Source organism: Neolamprologus multifasciatus, chromosome 12, assembly GCF_963576455.1.
Source record: "Neolamprologus multifasciatus chromosome 12, fNeoMul1.2, whole genome shotgun sequence".
In the NCBI taxonomy this organism is placed as follows: domain Eukaryota; kingdom Metazoa; phylum Chordata; class Actinopteri; order Cichliformes; family Cichlidae; genus Neolamprologus; species Neolamprologus multifasciatus.
The window spans coordinates 34,130,324-34,154,187 of NC_140450.1; the positions used below are offsets into that span (position 1 = coordinate 34,130,324).

The 23,864-nt window shown below is 41.2% G+C and overlaps 1 protein-coding gene across 1 annotated transcript in view; it reads right to left on the reverse strand.

Annotated features, from left to right (window-relative positions):
• Positions 1-16,883: 16,883 nt before the first annotated feature.
• htr7c (5-hydroxytryptamine (serotonin) receptor 7c) overlaps positions 16,884-23,864 on the reverse strand; it is a 38,481-nt gene continuing 31,500 nt past the window's right edge. The window contains exon 2 of the mRNA XM_085180457.1: positions 16,884-21,178. Within this exon, the coding sequence (XP_085036583.1) occupies positions 20,440-21,178 (739 nt within the window). The 3' untranslated portion in view covers positions 16,884-20,439. The remainder of the gene's footprint in view (positions 21,179-23,864) is intronic.

The following is a 23,864-nucleotide window of genomic DNA, read 5'->3' on the forward strand; positions in this document are numbered from 1 at the left end:
GATTTTGAATTCAATTCTGGATTTAACAGGAAGCCAATGAAGGGAAGCCAAAACAGGAGAAATCTGCTCTCTCTTTCTAGTCCCTGTCAGGACTAGAACTTCCTCTGTCAGGTTGGCCTTTCTGCTTCGGTTTTGGTAAATACTCACATAAAAAGGGGCATTTTTTCTGCCGAAAAGATCCATCTTTGCCACCTACTAAAATCAGAGATGTTATCAGATGATGGTGATAAAACTAATGATAAAACTTGATCTCCAAAGCAGCATAAAAAAATTAACAGTGAATATGGGATTGCTGATAATAAGACAAGAGATTAATGTTGCAGAAAATCATTAGTTTAGTCATTTAGTGCACAAAGGGGTAAAATAAACATTTTAATTCAAGTTAATTAGTTTATGGCCCAGTGCGCTCACGATGCTGCTGTTTATTTCTAAGGTGATGGCAGCAAACTTTAAACATTATAGCTTACTGTCTCTGAGCATGATAAAGGAGAAGTGGAAAATGACTTAAGGTTCGATGGCTGATCAAAGTAAACTCAGTTGTGTGTGTCTGTTTTCCTGCAATTACAAGAGTGTAAACGAGAATCAGCAGCAGATTAAAATCAAGTATGACAATGTTCCAGTGGTAATCCGGTGCTTCATCCAGTGGTTTTAATAACATGTGATTTAATAACGTACACATATTCCCCCACGCCGCCTGGACTTATTTTGTAATTTTGGCTGTAAAATTACAAAATAATCCTCATCCTACAGGAACCATTGGAACCACTTCAGCTAAATACTTCTAATTTATTTTCCCAAACCACGCGGGGCCGCACTATAACGACTAAAGAGCCGCATGCGGCTCCGGAGCCGCAGTTTTGCCGACCCCTGGTTTAGGGAATAGTTGAAAATAATCCATCCATTCTCTTTTGCTTATGACCTTCTCAGGGTCACGGGGGAGCTCGAGCCTATCCCAGCTGTGTTAGGATGAGAGGCAGGTACACCCTGGACAGGTCGCCAGTCTGTCGCAGGGTTAACACACAGAGGCAGAAACCCATTCACACCTATGGGCAATTTAGAGTTTCCAATTAACCTATCCTCATTAACTGCAAATAGGATAGTTACTACAAGAGGAGGAGGATTAAAAAACAGACTGTCTCAAAAAGGACAAGCTCAAAGTTTCACAGTGACCCTCACAGTCCTCTGAACTAATTATCATAACAAATATATGTCTGGACGTTAAAAGAGGAGTATATGTACAACAGCTTAATTATCTAAAGATCTAAGGGGCCTTTGTAAAAAGAAAAATTAAGAAGTAAGCTTAGAATATAAATGAAACATGGAATAAAATGTAGTTTTGAAGATTTCTTCTCATAGCACAGGGACGACTTGCAGGTAATCATCTAGAACACACAGTGGCAAAATATGTCAACAAAGCTAATGAGTTTACAAGGTTGTAAGACCCAGACTGGAGGTGTGAAGTGGCAGTCAGGGTGGAGGTAATGGGCCAAGTGAACGGCCTCAATCCGAAGATGCAGGCGAAGAATGTATTCGTGCATGAGCTGATATTCACACGTGCAATCAAACTAACGCCATGTCGATGTGGCGCTCTGTCACATCCACAAATATACCGCTACTCGTCCAGGACTCCACGCTGGCATTTCACTGGCTTTTCAAAAACTCGTGCAGATCTGGAGCTTTGCGCTCAGGGGCTAGAAAGCACCCCCCCCCCCCTCCCAGATGTGTAACTACAGCTGACTGAGATCCACTGTGACACTCCTCTCAAACAAATTTTCAGTCCATTAACACCGGACAAACTCCGCAGCTCCCTGAAGAAACACTCTTTCCAAGCCTTTTCAGACAGTGGATGCTCGTTGTAAACGACTCTATTACATCTGTGAACAAAACCTTTTCTCGGATGACCTACCACAAGTCATACTGACAGCTTACAGATAATGAAATAAGCCCCTTGTACTTCAGCATTGGGCGTCAGCCAAACTTTGATCAACCTGCAAGGAGGGGTGACTTTTTTAACAGCTCCTATTAGAATAAATGACAATTTTATGACAGTGGCAGAAGCAAAAAGCAGTCTCACACAGTTAATTGAGTAATAAGAGATTAGAAAATAAATTCCTTTACAGAAAGCCATGTTCATATTGGGTGTCTGTGAATAGACATTTCCTCATTCACTGACTGTAAACATGTGGTCAAAGGCTAAATTACATTTTGATCATTGCAAAACTGTTTTTTCTTTTTGAAATCAAATAATGACAAATTATCGGTCATAGCTGCTAAACTCATGCAGTTTAACATATCTCAGCACTGTGTGTGTTGTGCCCTTAAACAGGGGAAATAGTGAGGAGAGGTGAAAGAACGGCACAGACACGCAGCTCTCACTCTCACTCGTCTGTATTGTGTTTCAGAAGCAATACAACCAAAACAATATTCTTATGGATGCACTCAGTCTCAAGACAACTGTATCCAAACTAAGTCACTATTGTTCGCTGCATTAGCTGATGAGAATACTTTAGATAACATGAACTGTAGCATTAGACAAAAACATCTTTTTAACTCGCACATGTTAGCTGACACAGTCACTAACTTTCCACAGCAATGAAATAATACTTTAAGTACTGCATGTCTTTCAGTAGTTAACTTATACAGATAGTAACAGAAAAATCTTCACACAATATGGCGGAGTAATAGCGAAAACTAGCATACACAGCAACAGAGATTAACTGGAACTTCTCAGCAAAATAGTCTGCAATTCACATCTTCCGCTACAATGAACAATGATAATCAACAGTAACACACATTTATACAGATTTGTGCATGACAGTTACCTTAAACAGGGGAAATAGTGAGGAGAGGTGAAAGAACGGCACAGACACGCAGCTCTCACTCGTCTGTATTGAGTGAAGGAGGAAGCGCGCGAACCCGCCTACTGGAGCCCTGAGGCATTACCAGTGGATCGACGCACAATCAACCCAGGCAAAACTTTCACTACTTATCTCCCTCTATATTCCCACTGCATATTCTATTCGAAAACTACGGAACCCCGCAGGGGACATGGGAGAAAAAAAAATTAAGACAGACTTTTGCGAGATCTCGCAAAACTTTTGCGAGATCTCGCAAAACTAACTCGGGATCTTGCAAAACTTTTGCGAGATCTCGCAAAACAAACTCGGGATCTCGCAAAACAAACTCGGGATCTCGCAAAACTTTAACCGACTGAAACTGCTAACTTGATTTTGGCTCTTGCAAACTTTTGTTTATTTATGTTCCCCTTAATTCATTTTTATTTTTTGTACTCACTTTTGTCTCACTGTCCTTGTCACTCTCTCTGTTCCTCATTGTACTACCACAATGTCATCTTTTATGTGATCCCTGTTTTACTTGACTGTATGTCTAAAATGTGATAAATAAAGTTAAAAAAAAAAAAAAAATCTCGCAAAACTTTTGCGAGATTTTATCGAAAAAATATCGAACCGTGACACCAAAGTATCGAACTGAACCGAACCGTGAATTTTGTGTATCGTTGCACCCCTAATGTATATATATATATACATACATATATATACATATATATACATATATGTATGTATATATATATATACATACATATATATATATATATATATATACATATATATATATGTATATAAAGCCCAGCCAAGCCATGCACCACTGTGCATCTTGCAATCAGGATTTATTTAGGTTGGAGTCGTTTCCATTTGCGACCCTGTCTGCATGCAGGCGGCGAGTGAGATAGAGCAGATTTAGTAGTTCTCTGCTGATAGCTCTGCTTTTTTTACTCATCCTCCAAAGGACAGCAGTACTGCTTGACTGGGTCAACCGACTTGTGCATAATGCATATCTGATAGACATCAGTGCTTTAAAATCAACTAATGTGAATCCTGTTATGTGGGAGGAATATACCAAGATACCATGGATACCACTATGCATCATTTGATTTTTTGATATCGCATAATCATTTGTTCGTCTTCTTAGAAAACAAGCGTTATTGTGATTATCTTCTGAAATATGACAGGACACGCATGAAAAGCTGCCCTTCTCCCCTTCATTTTGGTCCTTTTTAATATGCAAATAACATACTTACCAAAATATATCGCACAAAGGAAATATGCTAAATATGCACCAAGGGAACACAGATTTGCCTGGGGGAAGTCATGTACTCACACAAACAGGCTATAAAAGGCAAAAAGGGAAATATCTGTGATAGGACGCACATACAGGATGTAACTATTAACGTTTGTGGTTTATTCTCTGAATAATTCTGTCATTTTGTTATTATTAGTTTCTACTCCTTAACACGTCAGGTTTTTCAATTTTAAAATTGAAATCTACTTTTTCAGTCCCCTTTCTGCAACATATGCTACCTGAATCTATACTGAAATGTATTAAAATAATTTGTGAAAAATACATGGCCTATAAATGATCATCCATGCTTTAATGTTGATTTATTAAAAAGAAATGATAAACTATCATAGCTTTGGTATAATGTCTAAACAATAGTTTTCAAACTTGTTCAAGCATGTCCCACTTCAGAAGTCAAACAAAGTTCACACCCCGCCCCCTGCAATTTATTATCATTCATGTGAAAGTGTAAAAAATAAAAATCTAAGTTTACCTGTATTTGAATAAAGGTTAATATCAGCAAGCCCTTTTTTTCCATAAAGAAATCTGATTTATTCTTCTTGGCTTCACTTCCTGTTTGCCCTGATCATCTACGCCTCAGCCGCTCGAAGCCTGACCAGTGGCGTCCACCCAACAGCTTGAGAGTCTTTAAAGGAATCAGGGGTGGGCTTTTTTTCTTTCCTGAGGGTCATATTGGCTTCGATGCAGTAATCCAAGGGTCACACCCTGGAAAAGTAATTTGAGACATTACACACATGTGGTGGCTCATAAATTTGCTTAGTTTTGAAGTTGTACATCTCTGTTCCTTACATTTCATGTCATGCCCTTATTAATGTTTTATTTGTTGCTTTGACTGTTTTCTACGGAGTCTCGCAGGGGACATGGGAGAAAAAAAATTAAGACGGACTTTTGCAAGATCTCGCAAAACTAACTCGGGATCTCACAGAACTTTTGCGAGATCTCGCAAAACAAACTCGGGATCTCGCAAAACAAACTCGGGATCTCGCAAACGTTTTAGCCGCGTTCTTCGGATGCTGGCTTGAAGCCGACCGGGCAGTCGAGGCACAATGTGCCGGGAAAGCGGTGTTCCTCCCAGCTGTAGTAGGTCTCGACCTACTACATAAATATATATATATATATATATATATATATATATATATTTATATATATATATATATATATATATATATATATATATATATATATATATATATATATGTCTGCATTACTTTAAAGGATTATTCAAAGGTTAAAAAATACTTCACAGAAAAAAGAAAACTATACAGCCTGTGTTACAGATAATGGCTTATAACTCTATTGATTTTGAGAAAAAAAACACTGTCATGTTATTTGATGCAACAATTTGTGATTTTCCATCATGACTGTGAATCAATGACAATCTGTTATTTTACAAAAGAAAAAAAACAAACAAACAAAGGGCGATCATGTTCATTATCCTGAGTGGAAAGTGCTTACAAATCAGTAAGCACAGAAGAAACAGTTGTGGGAGATGCCACTCGATGGCTGAAGTGAGTTAGTGAGCGCTGAAATCTCAAGATGGAATCAGTAACCAGTGCTGCTGTTTGAAGCTTGTGTCGTGAAGGCCATTTGGGCTGGTTGAGTTGCATTCAGCCTCTGCAAAGCACTGCTGCCCACATAAAGGTCACGAATGCTATACGAATATCACAGAGCCAGTGTGTCATCTGTGATATCTCAGCATGGAATAGGACCACGCAGAGGAAAAAAAATCAATAAAGAAAAATGACTGCATTAAATGACACATCTGAAAGCATTAATCTTCAAATACCCTGCCTCACTGCACTGATCCCCCAGCATCTCTCCATCTCCTGAAAATAAGTGAATAAGTATTATTATGAGTATTATCTTTTACAAAAGAAAGTAAAATGATATAAATGTCCCTCCTCCCTCCAGCTACCCAACTGGTGTTTTAAAGGATATTTACATGCATGCATAACATCGGCTACTACCTCTGATTCTTAGCTTATGCTTCTGTTTGTTGCACAAGGACGGCTGCACATCAGTCATGCTCCTCCCAACTTTTGCAGCCTGCCAGGCACAGCACGGCTTGTGCATACTGCAAAAGCAAGACCGGAGCTCTGATTCTGTAACCAGGTCCATCTCTACAATCCATCAATGTGAGTACACGCAAATAGAACCTTCTATCTAGAGAACTGTAAATGGAGAGCTTCCTATATAACATCTCTCCCAATGGTTTTCCAGTTGTGCATTTTTATTTGATTTTTTTTCTCTGAGCACAAATATTTCATTCATGTTACCCAGAGGACAGATATCATTACTTTTCCTCCAAGTCAGTAAAGTCAGTGTCAGTATGCTGTACAGACATTCTACTGAGTTTAACCTTGTTCTATCAAAATTCCCTTTACTTCATATGTCTGTTTTATTTTTTTTACTAAATAGCTAATGTTAGCATGCTAAATTGATGAAATAAGATGGCAAAAATTATGGTGAATGTTACTTGCTGAACATTAGCATATAAAGTTCTTAATGTAGGTATTTTATTGTTGAAACATTGCGATGGCTTGTCTACAGGGGGCATCTGAGTGCTGCCAAAGCATGGGGTGACCTGGCCTTAAGACATGAATGTCAGCTCTCTGTGATCCTGAAGTTGATAAGCAGTTAAGACTGATGGATGGATGGTCCTATTGCACCACCCAAGACACTCAAACATAATTGTTTCGGCAACAGCATCTTTTTTTCTGGAAAAGATCGCTGGGGCATTTTGGTGCGTGCAGCCTGCCTGTGCATGCATGGCTTCCTCCACAGTCCAAGGACATTCTTGTTAGTATAACTGATGATTCTAAATAGGTTGTAGCTACGAACGGGAGCATAAATGGTTCTCTGTCTCTGCGCGCTATCCCTGCAACAGGCTGGTGATCGACCCTGAATTGGACAAGCGATGAAAAAAAATGGATGTATGGATCTGGGATAATATCACAAATATACAGTTCCTCCATAAACAAACACAAAACAGTGGAATCATGACTGTGGATCATGGATGTGGATGATTTCAGAAACAAAACAGGCCAAGGACTCAATCTGGCATTTTACTTCCAGCAGGACGAAACCGTTTGATAGACTCAATTTAGAAAAATTCCTTTGAGTCCTTCATCTTGTCCTGTTCGTGCTACTCATCACTGACAGCAAATCTGAGTGACTGTGGGGCAGTACACTGTGGGGAGTTGACAACAGAAAACAGAGCTAAGATTTGAGAGCAGTCAGGTAAGGTGTCATGATGAGAAATTCTTGCATGGGCTCGACCCCACAGATCAACAACAATGTGCAGTGACAAGAGGCAGGTGGAGATTGACTGCTGCTCCAACTGGCTCAGACAGCACAGGAACACCTGACTCTGCTTGAGTCTACACTCACAGACCAACTGCTGTCAGTCTTCACTTTGCACCCTGCTGCACTGCCAGAGACTTGACAAACTGACATAGGCAAGCTGTGCAATTTAGTTCCCACCTCACCCACACTTCACGACTCAGGCTGCCTTCGCACGTAGTCACACTGAGCAACTTTTGTGCACTTAGTGCAGAACGCAGATTAAACTTGTACTGTCACATTCATCAAGCTGCCGTTACATCCCGTGATTTTCAGCGGATGCCTCAGCACATTCGGGACCCATTCAAGATTTCAGAAAAATGAAAGAAAAACCCATCGATGTATGCTATGCTAACGCGCTACTTCAGGTGGTCCACAGGTGCACAGAACTATAATATTCACAGGCAAGAGAATGTCTATACACACAGAAATCATGTTTAGTCTTTATATATCCCAACTTTGTTTCATCATCTTTCTGTTTAGTAATTAGAAGCATTATATTCTATTAGTCTAGTGATTTATATCTATTTTAATAGCATTTTAAAGGTGAGGAAACTAACTGGGTTTTTACCACAATTTGTGGGCTACTAATGGCTGTTACGGCCTCTGGCCTCAGGGTCGTAATAATGGCTAGATTAGGTCGTTATAAAACTTTAGTGCTAAATACATTTCTGGCAAATGATGAAGATATGCTGAATTATTCAATGTATATGATTAATGATGTACACTGAATTTTCTGACCAGTGAAGGAAACGTCCGTTATTGACATAGAGGATACAAAACTGAACAGATGAAAGTGCCCATTAACTCCAGAGATGATTAATAAAACATTTCACAGTTCTTTAAAATTATAAATTGTTCTGTTTTACAAATGCTGGAATTCCCCATAAGGTTAATAGAAATTGCGCTGGTAATTTCCTGATCAGACCTCAGTCTATTCTATGGATTTTTTCTTTGTTACAGTGTATAAACTTTATCTAGTCGCTCCATTGTATAGTGATTAACACGTTCACCTTTGCATGTGAAAGATCTCTGGTTTTATTCCAGGAAGAGACACAACCCAGCACTTCTAATGTCGGTTCCAAGTCTGGATAAATGGAGGAGTTTTATCCAAAATCCTCCTTCACATAATGACAAAATGAAGCTAAATGGCAAAGCTGAGTTGATTGAACGCATAATAACCAACTCACAGTGGCTTTAATATGTCTAATGTTTTGTGCTTTGTTAACTTGCATAAAAGCCCACTACTTAATGTTCCTCAGTCCGACAATGGAACTGCATTTTAAATCTGCGTCTTGCACACAATTACAAAGAATTAACTCACACCAAACGGTGGCCTTTGCAGGTTGAGGCATTTACTGTCATTTCATAGGCTGCTGGTTGCAAAAGGCAGCCCGTTATCCTCAATCTCACCAAACTGCTGTTTTCTTTCACTGTTCTTAAAAGGCAGTTAAGCTAGTTGAGCAGATGACAAGCAGCTGACCTGTCCTGGTCACTGTGTGAGATGTATACGAACAAAACGACAGACAGCTGATGTGTGGTGAATATGTTTAAGTGAGTCTGATAAAAGAAAAACCGTATTCTAATCTTACTAATCATTTCAAGTCTGTCCATCCACTAAATAATCGATTGCTGACATTTCTCTGCATCCTAAAATATTTTATTAGATAGGTTATTTCATAAGATTGCAAGCCTAATAATAACTCTATGTTATTCAGATTCTGTTCTGTTCTGTTTTTAATTATTATTATTTTATGTCACACTGTTCCAAGTGGGAGTTTTAATTCTGGAAAATCAAGTCTGTCTGAAAAATGTGGCTCGCAATATGTTTTTACCACCACAGATACTGTAGCCTATTTATAAAAGAAAATCCATTTAAACAAAACCTGGCACTGAAACGGGAAGATGCAAAAATATCAGACCTCCGTGTGAACGGGCTTGTAGGTTAATCACAATGTCTGCAAAGTCTTCAAGATCCCAAAAAACAGCGGATGATTTTAGGAAGTGCTACTATTGTGATATGCTTAACATATTAAGGGAACGTGGAGCATTAGACCATACGGGGGCCTTTCCACACACATTCACACTCTTCCTGATTGGCCTCAAAGATGCAGTGCAGAACAATCGACAGGCTTATCCGATACAAGCCGTGTAGGAGGGTTTCTTGGCAGCCAGCACTGTGAACATGTGTGCAAATACAAGGCATCAAGTCCATGCTCTCATATGCGAGAAAAAAAAACTGCTATGCAAAAGAAGTGCTACATCTACTTCGTTCACTTTGAAGTGTACAGGAGAGGCTGCCCTCATACGCAGGTTCTTTGATGCTTGCAACCTTAAAAAGCAGACATTTACCTTCCAGCTCTATGACAAAACCTAATTACAGGTTGCTGCCTCCACAAAATAAAAGGAGGGGAGAAAACTTCTTGGTGACACTTCGATAACTTGTCTGCATTTGCCACGGGCCCATCCCCGCAGGAAGTCCCATAGACAATGAACAGATACTCATGCTGATTGGCCATGGGTGGTGGCCGTGGGAGGAAGTTGATATTTCAGGACACACCGCATAAATTGGATTAGCACATAATTGACGTGTTTACTGGTGTATTTATAGCTTCCCTTTTTAATTAGTAGGTGGTAAACGAGGCTACATTTATGGCCCTGATTATATTTGAGGATGTAACATCCGGGTACACGTGTGCCCAAAATATCTTAGAAATCAGATTTACATCGATGTGTGTTTGGAATAATCTGAGAGTGGCTTTGATTACAGGTAAAAGAAATAACTAGTCTGTTACATTAAAAATCGAAATTCAGCAACTACCCATATATCCATCTTATAGAATATTTAATAATATTTAATGTATGATTTTCTTAAATTAATTATTTTGTTCCCACAGTGAATAACTGTAAAAATAAATCTTTTAATTAAGCTCGCCGCCTGTGCTAATTACTCTGTTTTACTATTTGTTACATACAGAGTCTGTGATGATGCTTAGAGGTAAGCACACACTTAAACAACAATATGAAAATCCCAACATTCACCTTACAAAAACAGAAAAATAGTTTAATGCATGCTTTCTTTTATTAAGAAATATTAAATGAAAGCCTAAATGCACATTCAGTGAAAATATCACATGGCTCCTTTAATTTTGTATGAGGTGCAGGTGTTTGCAACCTTAATGGAACCACTTGCACCGTTTTTAGGGGCTTTAAGAAGGAAACTGTGGCATTTCACAAAATTAAGCAAAATAAGAATAATTTGTTACAAATTTTTATTTCTTATTTCTTACCTGGTTAAAATCGTCTCAGGACATCCAGTCCTTCCGTTGACATGTTGGAAACCACCACGTGCACTTTATTCTGTTCACGCAGTGTAAATGTTAATGCACACATTAAAACATATTGTATATAAATGAACTTGACTTTGTCATGTACTGAAAGAAACACAAACTGTATTTTAAACACAATAAATGTGGACTAATCATGTATTAAGTGAGTTGAATAGAAATATTACACGTTCCTGGTCACCATAATTGTCCTATGCAGTATCAAAGACTATCTCCTAATCAATAATTATTATTATTATTTGCATGTGCAGAGGGTACATGGAAGGATAGCAAAATCACAGTACTTTAAATTCCTCTTCCCCCATGCTTAATCAGAGCTTCCTCGTTTAATTGCTGGGACAGATTAAAAATAGCAAAGCGCGACTGAATAGTCCCCACATCAACCCCCACAGCTTGTCAGAGCTGGCAACTGAGCCTTTGGGCAGCATATGTGAAAGACTCTCAGCTACTATCCTTCTCCCTTAGATGAATGTACTACATCAAATGAAAATAGTTCCTCCCGTTCACCGACAGCGATGACACACATCAGGCGCCAGCACAGGAGGCCAAACACGGTGACCGAGAGGGCAGGCGCTCCTCGCAGGCGCAGTGGTGCTCACTCCCCGAGAGTAACGCCCGTTGACATGGTTGCCGGGAGTCTGAAGGTCTTAGGGGCAGCGCACAAGATCCACCAGCGCTGCCTCCTCTGAGTGTGCTGAAACAAAATGTCAGCGTGCGGGTTGAGGCTGTGTTGCTCTTTACTCCAGGGACTCTGAACCCTAAATAGACGTTAGTCTGCAAAGGGCCAGTTAACTAGATTTTATCCCCTGTTATCATCATATAGGTTTTTCTTATTGTCAGCAGGGCTGAATTGCGTAACATTGTTCAACTGACTTGGAGAGCCACTCATAGTGGAAATGAAAGAGTATAATTAGGAATGTCCTTATGTTAGACTTGGGTACCATCCCACCAAACCATTTGACAGACGGTGAAATCAAGGAAATGGAAAATGTTCCGCCAAGGCTTATTTTTGGACTCATGTAATAACAGTAATAATATTAAAAGCGGCACATTTAAAGGGTTGTCCAAGAGATTTTATACAGGAATCAGTTGAAAACATTTCGAAAAATCACATTTGTGTTGGGATTGTATGTCGCTGCAGTTGTGTCATGATGAACAGTAACAGCATTCTTCTGGATTAAATAAAGCTAGCCTAATTTCTCTTGGCAAAATCAGGAAAACTTGCAATGACTTTTGTTGCATTGGACAATGACAGGAAGTGTCAAAGTTGCTACAATTCACAGTTTACCACAACAGCTCTTCAACCAAAGCAAGTAACTATTTTGAGGAGAAAGCTCTGAAAAACCCACAGTAAGTTAGCACCTGTCTGCAAAATGAAAAGTATTACTTTTATGTTCTTTCGCCGACCTTTTTAAGGTGAAGGGTTTGCATGTCTGAGTGATCCCTCAAGTATGTTGTCTATGATGCATTAGTACGGAGCCCCGCAAGGGACATGGGAGAAAAAAAAATTAAGACGGACTTTTTCTTCTCGCAAAAACTTTTGCAAGATCTCACAAAACAAACTTGCGTTTTAGCCGCATTCTTCGGAGGCCGCCAGCTCGAAGCCGACCGGGAGGTCGAGGCACGATGTGCCGGGAAAGCGGTGTTCCTCCCGGCTGTAGTAGGTCTCGACCTCCCGTTAGCTACGAGCTAGTGGGTGTCAGATCTGACGTTTACACAACTACATTCACGCCTCAAAATATCTTAAAAGTGTATTTTGTGACCCAGAAAGAGTAATATTACAACTAAGTAGCTGCCGCCATTGTTGGAATTCAACTTTTGCGAGATCTCGCAAAACTTTTGCGAGATCCCGAGTTTGTTTTGCGAGATCCCGAGTTTGTTTTGCGAGATCCCGAGTTTGTTTTGCGAGATCCCGAGTTTGTTTTGCGAGATCTCGCAAAAGTTTTGCGAGATTCCGAGTTACTTTTGTGAGATCCCGAGTTTGTTTTGCGAGATCCCGAGTTAGTTTTGCGAGATCCCGAGTTAGTTTTGCGAGATCCCGAGTTAGTTTTGCAAGATCCCGAGTTTGTTTTGCGAGATCCCAAGTTAGTTTTGCAAGATCCCGAGTTTGTTTTGCGAGATCCCAAGTTTGTTTTGCGAGATCTCGCAAAAGTTTTGCGAGATCCCGAGTTACTTTTGCGAGATCCCAAGTTAGTTTTGCGAGATCCCGAGTTAGTTTTGCGAGATCCCGAGTTTGTTTTGCGAGATCCCGAGTTTGTTTTGCGAGATCCCGAGTTAGTTTTGCGAGATCCCGAGTTTGTTTTGCGAGATCCCGAGTTTGTTTTGCGACATCTTGCAAAAGTTTTGCAAGATCCCGAGTTTGTTTTGCGAGATCCCAAGTTTGTTTTGCGAGATCCCAAGTTTGTTTTGGCGACATCTCGCAAAAGTTTTGCAAGATCCTGAGTTTGTTTTGCGAGATCTCGCAAAAGTTTTGCGAGATCCCGAGTTTGTTTTGCGAGATCCCAAGTTAGTTTTGCGAGATCTCGCAAAAGTTTTGCGAGATCCCGAGTTACTTTTGCGAGATCCCGAGTTAGTTTTGCGAGATCCCGAGTTAGTTTTGCGAGATCCCGAGTTAGTTTTGCGAGATCCCGAGTTTGTTTTGCGAGATCCCGAGTTTGTTTTGCGAGATCCCGAGTTTGTTTTGCGAGATCCCAAGTTTGTTTTGCGAGATCTTGCAAAAGTTTTGCGAGATCCCGAGTTTGTTTTGCGAGATCCTGAGTTTGTTTTGCGAGATCTTGCAAAAGTTTTGCGAGATCCCGAGTTTGTTTTGCGAGATCCCGAGTTACTTTTGTGAGATCCCGAATTTGTTTTGCGAGATCCCGAGTTAGTTTTGCGAGATCCCGAGTTAGTTTTGCGAGATCCCGAGTTTGTTTTGCGAGATCCCAAGTTTGTTTTGCGAGATCTCGCAAAAGTTTTGCGAGATCCCGAGTTAGTTTTGCGAGATCCCGAGTTTGTTTTGCGAGATCCCGAGTTAGTTTTGCGAGATCCCGAGTTTGTTTTGCGAGATCCCGAGTTTGTTTTGCGAGATCCCGAGTTTGTTTTGCGAGATCCCGAGTTTGTTTTGCGACATCTTGCAAAAGTTTTGCAAGATCCCGAGTTTGTTTTGCGAGATCCCAAGTTTGTTTTGCGAGATCCCAAGTTTGTTTTGGCGACATCTCGCAAAAGTTTTGCAAGATCCTGAGTTTGTTTTGCGAGATCTCGCAAAAGTTTTGCGAGATCCCGAGTTACTTTTGCGAGATCCCGAGTTAGTTTTGCGAGATCCCGAGTTAGTTTTGCGAGATCCCGAGTTAGTTTTGCGAGATCCCGAGTTAGTTTTGCGAGATCCCGAGTTTGTTTTGCGAGATCCCGAGTTAGTTTTGCGAGATCCCGAGTTTGTTTTGCGAGATCCCAAGTTTGTTTTGCGAGATCTTGCAAAAGTTTTGCGAGATCCCGAGTTTGTTTTGCGAGATCCTGAGTTTGTTTTGCGAGATCTTGCAAAAGTTTTGCGAGATCCCGAGTTTGTTTTGCGAGATCCCGAGTTTGTTTTGCGAGATCTCGCAAAAGTTTTGCGAGATCCCGAGTTTGTTTTGCGAGATCCCGAGTTTGTTTTGCGACATCTCGCAAAAGTTTTGCAAGATCCCGAGTTTGTTTTGCGAGATCTCGCAAAAGTTTTGCGAGATCCCGAGTTTGTTTTGCGAGATCCCAAGTTTGTTTTGCGACATCTCGCAAAAGTTTTGCAAGATCCCGAGTTTGTTTTGCGAGATCCCAAGTTTGTTTTGCGACATCTCGCAAAAGTTTTGCGAGATCCCGAGTTTGTTTTGCGAGATCCCGAGTTTGTTTTGCGACATCTCGCAAAAGTTTTGCAAGATCCCGAGTTTGTTTTGCGAGATCTCGCAAAAGTTTTGCGAGATCCCGAGTTTGTTTTGCGAGATCCCAAGTTTGTTTTGCGACATCTCGCAAAAGTTTTGCAAGATCCCGAGTTTGTTTTGCGAGATCCCGAGTTAGTTTTGCGAGATCCCGAGTTAGTTTTGCGAGATCCCGAGTTTGTTTTGCGAGATCCCGAGTTTGTTTTGCGACATCTTGCAAAAGTTTTGCAAGATCCCGAGTTTGTTTTGCGAGATCCCAAGTTTGTTTTGCGAGATCCCAAGTTTGTTTTGGCGACATCTCGCAAAAGTTTTGCAAGATCCTGAGTTTGTTTTGCGAGATCTCGCAAAAGTTTTGCGAGATCCCGAGTTACTTTTGCGAGATCCCGAGTTAGTTTTGCGAGATCCCGAGTTAGTTTTGCGAGATCCCGAGTTTGTTTTGCGAGATCCCGAGTTAGTTTTGCGAGATCCCGAGTTTGTTTTGCGAGATCCCGAGTTTGTTTTGCGAGATCCCGAGTTTGTTTTGCGAGATCCCGAGTTAGTTTTGCGAGATCCCGAGTTAGTTTTGCGAGATCCCGAGTTTGTTTTGCGAGATCCCGAGTTTGTTTTGCGACATCTTGCAAAAGTTTTGCAAGATCCCGAGTTTGTTTTGCGAGATCCCAAGTTTGTTTTGCGAGATCCCAAGTTTGTTTTGGCGACATCTCGCAAAAGTTTTGCAAGATCCTGAGTTTGTTTTGCGAGATCTCGCAAAAGTTTTGCGAGATCCCGAGTTACTTTTGCGAGATCCCGAGTTACTTTTGCGAGATCCCGAGTTAGTTTTGCGAGATCCCGAGTTTGTTTTGCGAGATCCCAAGTTTGTTTTGCGAGATCTTGCAAAAGTTTTGCGAGATCCCGAGTTTGTTTTGCGAGATCCTGAGTTTGTTTTGCGAGATCTTGCAAAAGTTTTGCGAGATCCCGAGTTTGTTTTGCGAGATCCCGAGTTTGTTTTGCGAGATCTCGCAAAAGTTTTGCGAGATCCCGAGTTTGTTTTGCGAGATCCCGAGTTTGTTTTGCGACATCTCGCAAAAGTTTTGCAAGATCCCGAGTTTGTTTTGCGAGATCTCGCAAAAGTTTTGCGAGATCCCGAGTTTGTTTTGCGAGATCCCAAGTTTGTTTTGCGACATCTCGCAAAAGTTTTGCGAGATCCCGAGTTTGTTTTGCGAGATCCCGAGTTTGTTTTGCGACATCTCGCAAAAGTTTTGCAAGATCCCGAGTTTGTTTTGCGAGATCTCGCAAAAGTTTTGCGAGATCCCGAGTTTGTTTTGCGAGATCCCAAGTTTGTTTTGCGACATCTCGCAAAAGTTTTGCAAGATCCCGAGTTTGTTTTGCGAGATCCCGAGTTAGTTTTGCGAGATCCCGAGTTTGTTTTGCGAGATCCCAAGTTTGTTTTGCGAGATCTTGCAAAAGTTTTGCGAGATCCCGAGTTTGTTTTGCGAGATCCTGAGTTTGTTTTGCGAGATCTTGCAAAAGTTTTGCGAGATCCCGAGTTTGTTTTGCGAGATCCCGAGTTTGTTTTGCGAGATCTCGCAAAAGTTTTGCGAGATCCCGAGTTTGTTTTGCGAGATCCCGAGTTTGTTTTGCGACATCTCGCAAAAGTTTTGCAAGATCCCGAGTTTGTTTTGCGAGATCTCGCAAAAGTTTTGCGAGATCCCGAGTTTGTTTTGCGAGATCCCAAGTTTGTTTTGCGACATCTCGCAAAAGTTTTGCAAGATCCCGAGTTTGTTTTGCGAGATCCCAAGTTTGTTTTGCGACATCTCGCAAAAGTTTTGCAAGATCCCGAGTTTGTTTTGCGAGATCCCGAGTTTGTTTTGCGACATCTCGCAAAAGTTTTGCAAGATCCCGAGTTTGTTTTGCGAGATCCCGAGTTTGTTTTGCGAGATCCCAAGTTTGTTTTGCGAGATCCCAAGTTTGTTTTGGCGACATCTCGCAAAAGTTTTGCAAGATCCCGAGTTTGTTTTGCGAGATCCCAAGTTTGTTTTGCGACATCTCGCAAAAGTTTTGCAAGATCCCGAGTTTGTTTTGCGAGATCCCGAGTTTGTTTTGCGACATCTCGCAAAAGTTTTGCAAGATCCTGAGTTTGTTTTGCGAGATCCCGAGTTTGTTTTGCGAGATCCCAAGTTTGTTTTGCGAGATCCCAAGTTTGTTTTGGCGACATCTCGCAAAAGTTTTGCAAGATCCCGAGTTTGTTTTGCGAGATCTCGCAAAAGTTTTGCGAGATCCCGAGTTTGTTTTGCGAGATCCCAAGTTAGTTTTGCGAGATCTCGCAAAAGTCCGTCTTAATTTTTTTTCCTCCCATGTCCCCTGCGGGGCTCCGTACATTTGCCCCTGGTATGGTCTCCTGAGGCAAACTGAGGGGCAGCACTAAGTTTAATTCAAAAGACACCTATAAAGAGCACCACTACACACTGGATAGGGGGACGGGTTCATCGGCAAGTGCTTGGAATATTTTTTTAAATAAATGAGTTTGGCCGTATCCTACCTGTGATGTGCAAAGTAATTTTGATGAAACAGTTTGTATGTGTATGTGAGTGAAGGAATATGTATGTACACACAAAATAAAAAGGCTTGTTTGGTGTCAGCCTTAATAATATGATTGGAAAGCCATGTTGTTGGTCTTTATGTGTTTTTTTTTTGTTTTGTTTTTTTTGGTGCAATATTTCATTTTATTTATCTTAAAAATATGGACCAGAAAAGACATTAAGCATCTTCAACAAGGTCTGTTAAACCTTGGACCACAAATCCCTGAAGTGCGAAGACCTGGAAGAATATCTTTACTCAAGCACATTTCACACAGAAGGATAAGAGAAGAGAGAGTCTCAGACAGAATGAAGCAGTTAACTGCAGACAGCAATGAGTGTTGGAAGCGGGGCAATCGCTGGCGAAGGCTTGTAGACGAGAAAGATTAAATAAACACGAGCCAGTACAAAGCCCTGGTTAGGTTTCAATGATAGGTTAGGTCAGTTAAGTCAGACAGGGCTGAAATCTTGGAAAACAATACAATGGCAATCTGGAGGGCAAGCAGAACCACCGACTAGAGTTCTACTACCAAAATTAACAACTGTGTGATATTTATCAGTTTTTTTAAAAATCAATTCAATAAAAAAATCATGTGTGCTCAGTTCTGCAAAAACCCTTTATACTCAGAAGCTCTGTTCTTAAAATCAAAGAAGCACCTCGAGAGTGTCTGGGTTTGCAAGCTGCAGAAACCTCCTGACACCACAACTGGCTTCAATAAGTGAAACAACATGTGCAGTTTATGGGTTAGTTTTTGATTAGGGCTTTTAGGGACATATACTTGGTGCCACATGTTAACAACAGCCAACTATTCTGTGCTCATACAATCAAAGTAAAAGGCTGTTTTCATGCCTTTTGGTCATCACAGTGTTAGGGCTTCAGAAATGTACTATTTGCCTTTCTTCACTTTGTAATGTGTTATCTAAAGTTGTGAAAATCTCACCTACACCTGTCTTTTTTGTATTGTCCATTATGTGGTAGGAAACTGATCACAGCTTTTTCCTATGAAGCTCAGTCTTGCGGTTAAAAGCATTAATTCGGGAAATGTTTAAAAGACAGTATTTCAGTTAATTATTCTCTTATATGACAAAGCACTTTGTTTCATATGCAAAGGTGCATGAAGGAAAAGAAGAACTACATTAATGGTGATGCATAGATTGTCCAAGGTGGCTCAGACAGTGTGCTTTAGATGTTTATTTATTATGTATTCAGTGTTTTATTTGTTCAGTTGCACAGAACTGTATAAAGAGATGCCGAGAATATTGCAATCCAAATTACAAAACGTTTCCTGAAGGGTTGCGATGATGTGTTATTCACAAAAAATATCTTTTTTTTTCTTTTTTCTTTTTTTTTTTGGTCTTTATGTGTTAAATATATTTGAAGTGGTGATTTGCCTGTGATACAGTGACACTCCTCTACAAACACAACCCAAATATGTCTGTACTGAGACAAACCTTCTGACCACAAGACAAGACACATCCTACTTTACTCTTCTTCGTCACTGTTTTTCCCTTGGAGTAAGCAGACAGCTGTCACCCAGACTCTGAATAAAAGCATTTGCTCAAAGCAGACTTAACACAAAGGCGTTTCTGGGGCAGACGGGAGGGGCAACCATCCTTAAGAATCCTAGCTGTAGCCCAACGGTCTTGGTGATACTGCTTTATGAAAGGTCACAAATGTATCAAAGACTTCTAATGGGCTTAAAGGTTGGTCTTTATTTCTATGCATGACATACTGGGTGCATCAGCCATTTGAGGATGCTCCGTGGGGGCTAGAAAGCAAGAAGACCCATGTTGATTGTCTCCTAAATCACTGCAATCTCAGTCCAAAGAACAAGAACTTCACTGACTTTGCACGAATGGCTTTCACACTAATCTAGGCCACAGTGACATTTTCGGTGTTTCTTTATTTACAAAGTGATGAAATACTTTTACCCCCTTCCCCAACTTCTTTCTCAAGGTAATAACAGAGTGGTCACACAAAGCGCTCGCACACAGCTGTAGACAGATTGACTTTACACAATAGAAAATAGCATTTCGATACAAAATGATACAGCAGTACATCTTTTTTGAGGGGGAGGAAATGTAGAGCATTTCAAAAAATCGAGGTAGAAAATAAGCACACACTGCTCGACTGATGATATCGGACATGGGTTCGTACAAGTCACTGAGGAGATAAAAAGGAAATGTACTGAACTGGGGGGGGGCACACATCCTGATTGAAAAGAGAGATAAAAACACTGTCAACAACCAGTGAGGAAAACGAGTCTTAAGAATGTGGAAATTCTAATTATTAAAGTGGAAACGTTTAGTTTGCTCCATTTGCCAAGTAAGCCTGGAGAAAAGTGTAAAGCTCCACAGTATCATGGTTTCTGTGCGATGCAGCGTCTGCGTCACCCATGAAACACCGCTGCCACCACTTCTGTTTTGATTTATGTATACAGTGGCATGTAAGAAAAATATGTTTCATGCAGACACAAAACAAACTACCTTCAAACACTGAGAAGTTCTCACTATGTTGTGTTAAATCAGCATTTTCCACCCCACTTTGTTCTACTTAGAATCACCAGATTTTAAACAACCGGGTGACATCTCGGGTGCTCAAAATAAATTCAGTCGGAGGACCAGCTTGAAGGCTCTGACTTTAGATGGCGTGATATAAGTTTCAGTCCTGTAATACGCCTCGAAGCGTTTACCTCCCGTTTGAAAAATAACCATCGGGGATTTGCGTGGATACACGATGAGAGGGAGATGCTCAGGAAGCCACGAAACAAACGTTATTTGTTATCAAACATCAATTTTGTTAATATACAGAAATCTGCTTGCCTTATGGTCTCTTTGAAAGCCCTAGAATGATTGATTGTGTTTATATGTCGTTTCCTTTGTTACGGCATTATTCCATCATAAATCTGGAACAGGATGGAATTGTGGCATATGCACAAAAGCAGTGTCGACTTGAATAGTCCATCAAGTACGCTCTGTGATTTTCTTTCCAAAAATAGAACGACTGACTCACACACTGAAGTGATTGTGCTGTCTGCAGCGAGCCACTAACACTGACTTTTATCCCGTCAGGCCGTGTCTGTCTGCAGGCCGGCTGTTTACGCGTCGCCCTTTAAGCACCGAGTGTCCAAGAGCAGCGACTTCAAACATTCGGCCTCACACCTTGAGAGCTTCGTGTACACCCACGGCGGAAAGCCGACGGTTGATGTTGCGATAGCGACACCGGAGAAGGTCGCGATAAGTGGAGCGCAGATCTCGATTGAAGAAGGCGTAGATGAAGGGATTCATTAAGGAGTTGGCGTAACCTAACCACAGGAGCGTGCGCTCCAGCCAGATGGGCACACAGCTACATTCCACTCCGCAGATAAAGGGCCTGGCGGTGGACAGGATGAAGAAGGGCAGCCAGCACACGGCGAAGACGCCCACGATCACCCCCAGTGTCGTGGCCGCTTTTTGTTCCCGCTTGAAGATGGAGATGTTTCTGCGCTCGCGGGTCAGCAGGCGGGACAATGCGGCACACTCCTCTGCCACGCCGGGCGGCTTCAGGCCCTGCATTCGGAGAGCCTCGTTAGCCACTGTTTCGAGACGCTCGCGTCGCGAAAGGTCGGTGAAGCGGTGCTTGGCGCCGCTCTTGCGAGCTGCCCTGAAGATCTTGTAGTACATGACCAGCATGACCAGCATAGGGATATAAAAGGCCACAGCTGTGGAATAGATGGTGTAGCCAAAGTCTTGGCTAATGAGGCACACACCGGCTGTGTGGACGTTTTTGGCCCAGCCACAGAAAGGCGGCAGTGTGATGGACGCTGACACCAGCCAGACTCCCAGGATCATCTTGGCCATCAGCTGACCGTTCTGCCGGGCTGGGTAGGTGAGAGGTCGTGTGATCCCCAGATACCTGCAAGAAAAGGAGACAAATGAAGCATCATTAGCAAGTACTGAAAGCATTTGATGTCCCATTGACATCTTGTTTTAAACTCCTCGTCTAATATATTCTCTCTGTCATCTCAGAAACAAAATCTTATTATTCATTTATCATTTACAATCCACCCTTTTAGGCTTGTCGTGTGGCAGCATCAAAGAAACGTCCCCTCATTTCAAAGAGACATCTGAATGAAAGGTCTTAAGCGCTGTCATTGCCCGGAGGGTTATTTGCTGCTTTTTCTTTGGCTCTTTGAGCTTGGTAAGTAGAGAACGAGCTATCAATCAAACAGGCAGCTCAGTGGTTTCAAATAGCAGCTGGAGGTGTCAGGGGGAAAAAAATAAGGACAAAATGAGGTGTGAAAGGCTCGAATTTGTACAAAACTGGGAAAATAGCCACTATTCACACAAAATGATAAATCTGTGTGTACGACACAGCATGTTTTGGCGCTGCGCCCGCAGCACTCGTCAGCACCAGATGCGTCATTGATGAAAACTATATTCCACTCTCCAGGCTATTTATCTGATTTCTGCTTTGCTGTTAATTCTAACAAAAACTTAAGGATCGCTGTGATTCACTGTAAAATTACATTCAGTGCTTTTCGACTTGGGTCTTTACTCTATTGACAGGTTTTTAAAAGTTCAGCTTGTTCAAGTCAGGTGTGGTTTTAAAATATGACTTCATCTTTAAACATTTTCTCCAGTGTTTGTGCAGCTAGTCACAAATATTACAGAGCTCGCTGCCATCTGCTGCTCATTTTCTGTTACCTTCAGATTAAGGATGGACATTAACAAACTTGGCTGTCAAATAACATTATAACACTCCTCAGAAATCATTTCTAGTGCGTTTTTAAGAGACACATCTGAGTGAAGGTATACAAAATGTCAAAATGCTCTCTAGTCCAGCACCTCTGATGCACACTGGTGCCTATTAACTAGTGCCAACACATAATGCAAGTGGTATTGATCTAAATCAGAATGACTCTGAATGGACACCGGCGCTACAACTAGCGCTTTGCTAGGAGCGCTTTATTATACCCTTTCCTCACCACCAACACACACACAGACATCTAACCCAGATCAGATTTTTTTAAATCGGCTTTAAAAAGCCTCGCACGCCTCGTATCAGAACTGCCACGCCGAATGAAACATCAGTCGTTTATCTGAGACAGGTGTCATTATGTTGTCGCCCATGGCAGGTCTTGTGGGCTGACGGTGGCAGAAAATACTGCGACACTAAAGAAAGAAAGAAAACGATGCAGCTACATGCGACTGATCGTTGCGTTGGTGTAGGTTATCATTGGTTATACGAGACAGTAACTTTTCAGTTTCCATGTAAACTCGTGTGCCGCACACCATCACACTGTCAGACTCCAAGATCCTTCCGCTCAGGTTATCCGTCCTCGGTGGACGTTATATAACAACTACTTTGTGTTCATTCTTCTAATCCCTCCACTAATCTGAGTAGTTTACACCCCTCACTTAAAATGTACTTAAGTTTCACAGGGGAGACTAAACACACAGACAACAATGTCAAATAAATGTGAAACAGAGCCCAGATGAGTACGTGCCATGCTTCTACGGGATTCATAATAGATACGCAGTAATGCAACACTCCTCTCTCAATCCATTACTCAGTAATGAAGATGGTGTTTATGGTGCTTATTTGGGGGGATATTTGTTTGTCAGTGGGGGGTGGAGGGCCGTTCTCTGCCACCATGACTCATCTTCAGACCGTTAGAAGGCAGAGCTGTTTCCAGGCACACTCTCATTGGACGCACAATCCTCTCATCGTCCTTCTGGAGACAAATGACTGCCGGTTTGGCTAAGAGAGCACGCATTTTAACACTTCATTACACTGCTTCTTGCATATCTTGCAGCAGGATGAGCTGATGCAAACATCTGTGGGTTTAATCGTTCTTATTTTTGCATTCTAAAAATTGAACTTTACTAACCCTGGAGAGGCAGGGTGACAAGAAACAATAACAACGGCAAAAAGCATGTACGTGTAGTTCCCTTTGCCGCGTACGCCGTAACAGGTTAACATGGCAGAAACATGCATTCAGCTCAGAAATAAAAGTTTACTGTTCTTTCTCCCTCTCTCCACTAACTCCTGTGTTAGTCCCCAGCACTGACACGCTGCCACATTATGAGCACTGTCAGAGTGAGACAAAAAACATAAGTGCGCCACAGAACTGAGCTGAGAAACCAAGCAGCATCGCTACAAGGGACGTCTCCCACATTACACACAGTCACTTAATCCAATGTTGATATTAAAATACTGATTGCAGAAATTTTATTTTTATACACAGGGATGTGCAAAAGTCTTGAACCAAGGACCCAGACTTTCCTTTTTATTTTTATTTTTTTGTAAGCTTCCTGGTGTTCTTTCAATTTGTTTTGTTTTTTTATTAAGCTACTTAACACCAGTGTTGGTCAAGTTACTTGAAAAAAGTAATCAGTAACTAATTACTGATTACTTCCCCCAAAAAGTAATCCCGTTACTTTACTGATTGCTTATTTTCAAAAGTAATTAATTACTTAGTTACTTAGTTACTTCTTAAAAACACGATTTACAACCTGAATGGGTGATAAAGTGATAGATCTTTCAGCCCAATTCTACTTTTTCTGCATAATCATCATACAAAATGTAATCAAATGGA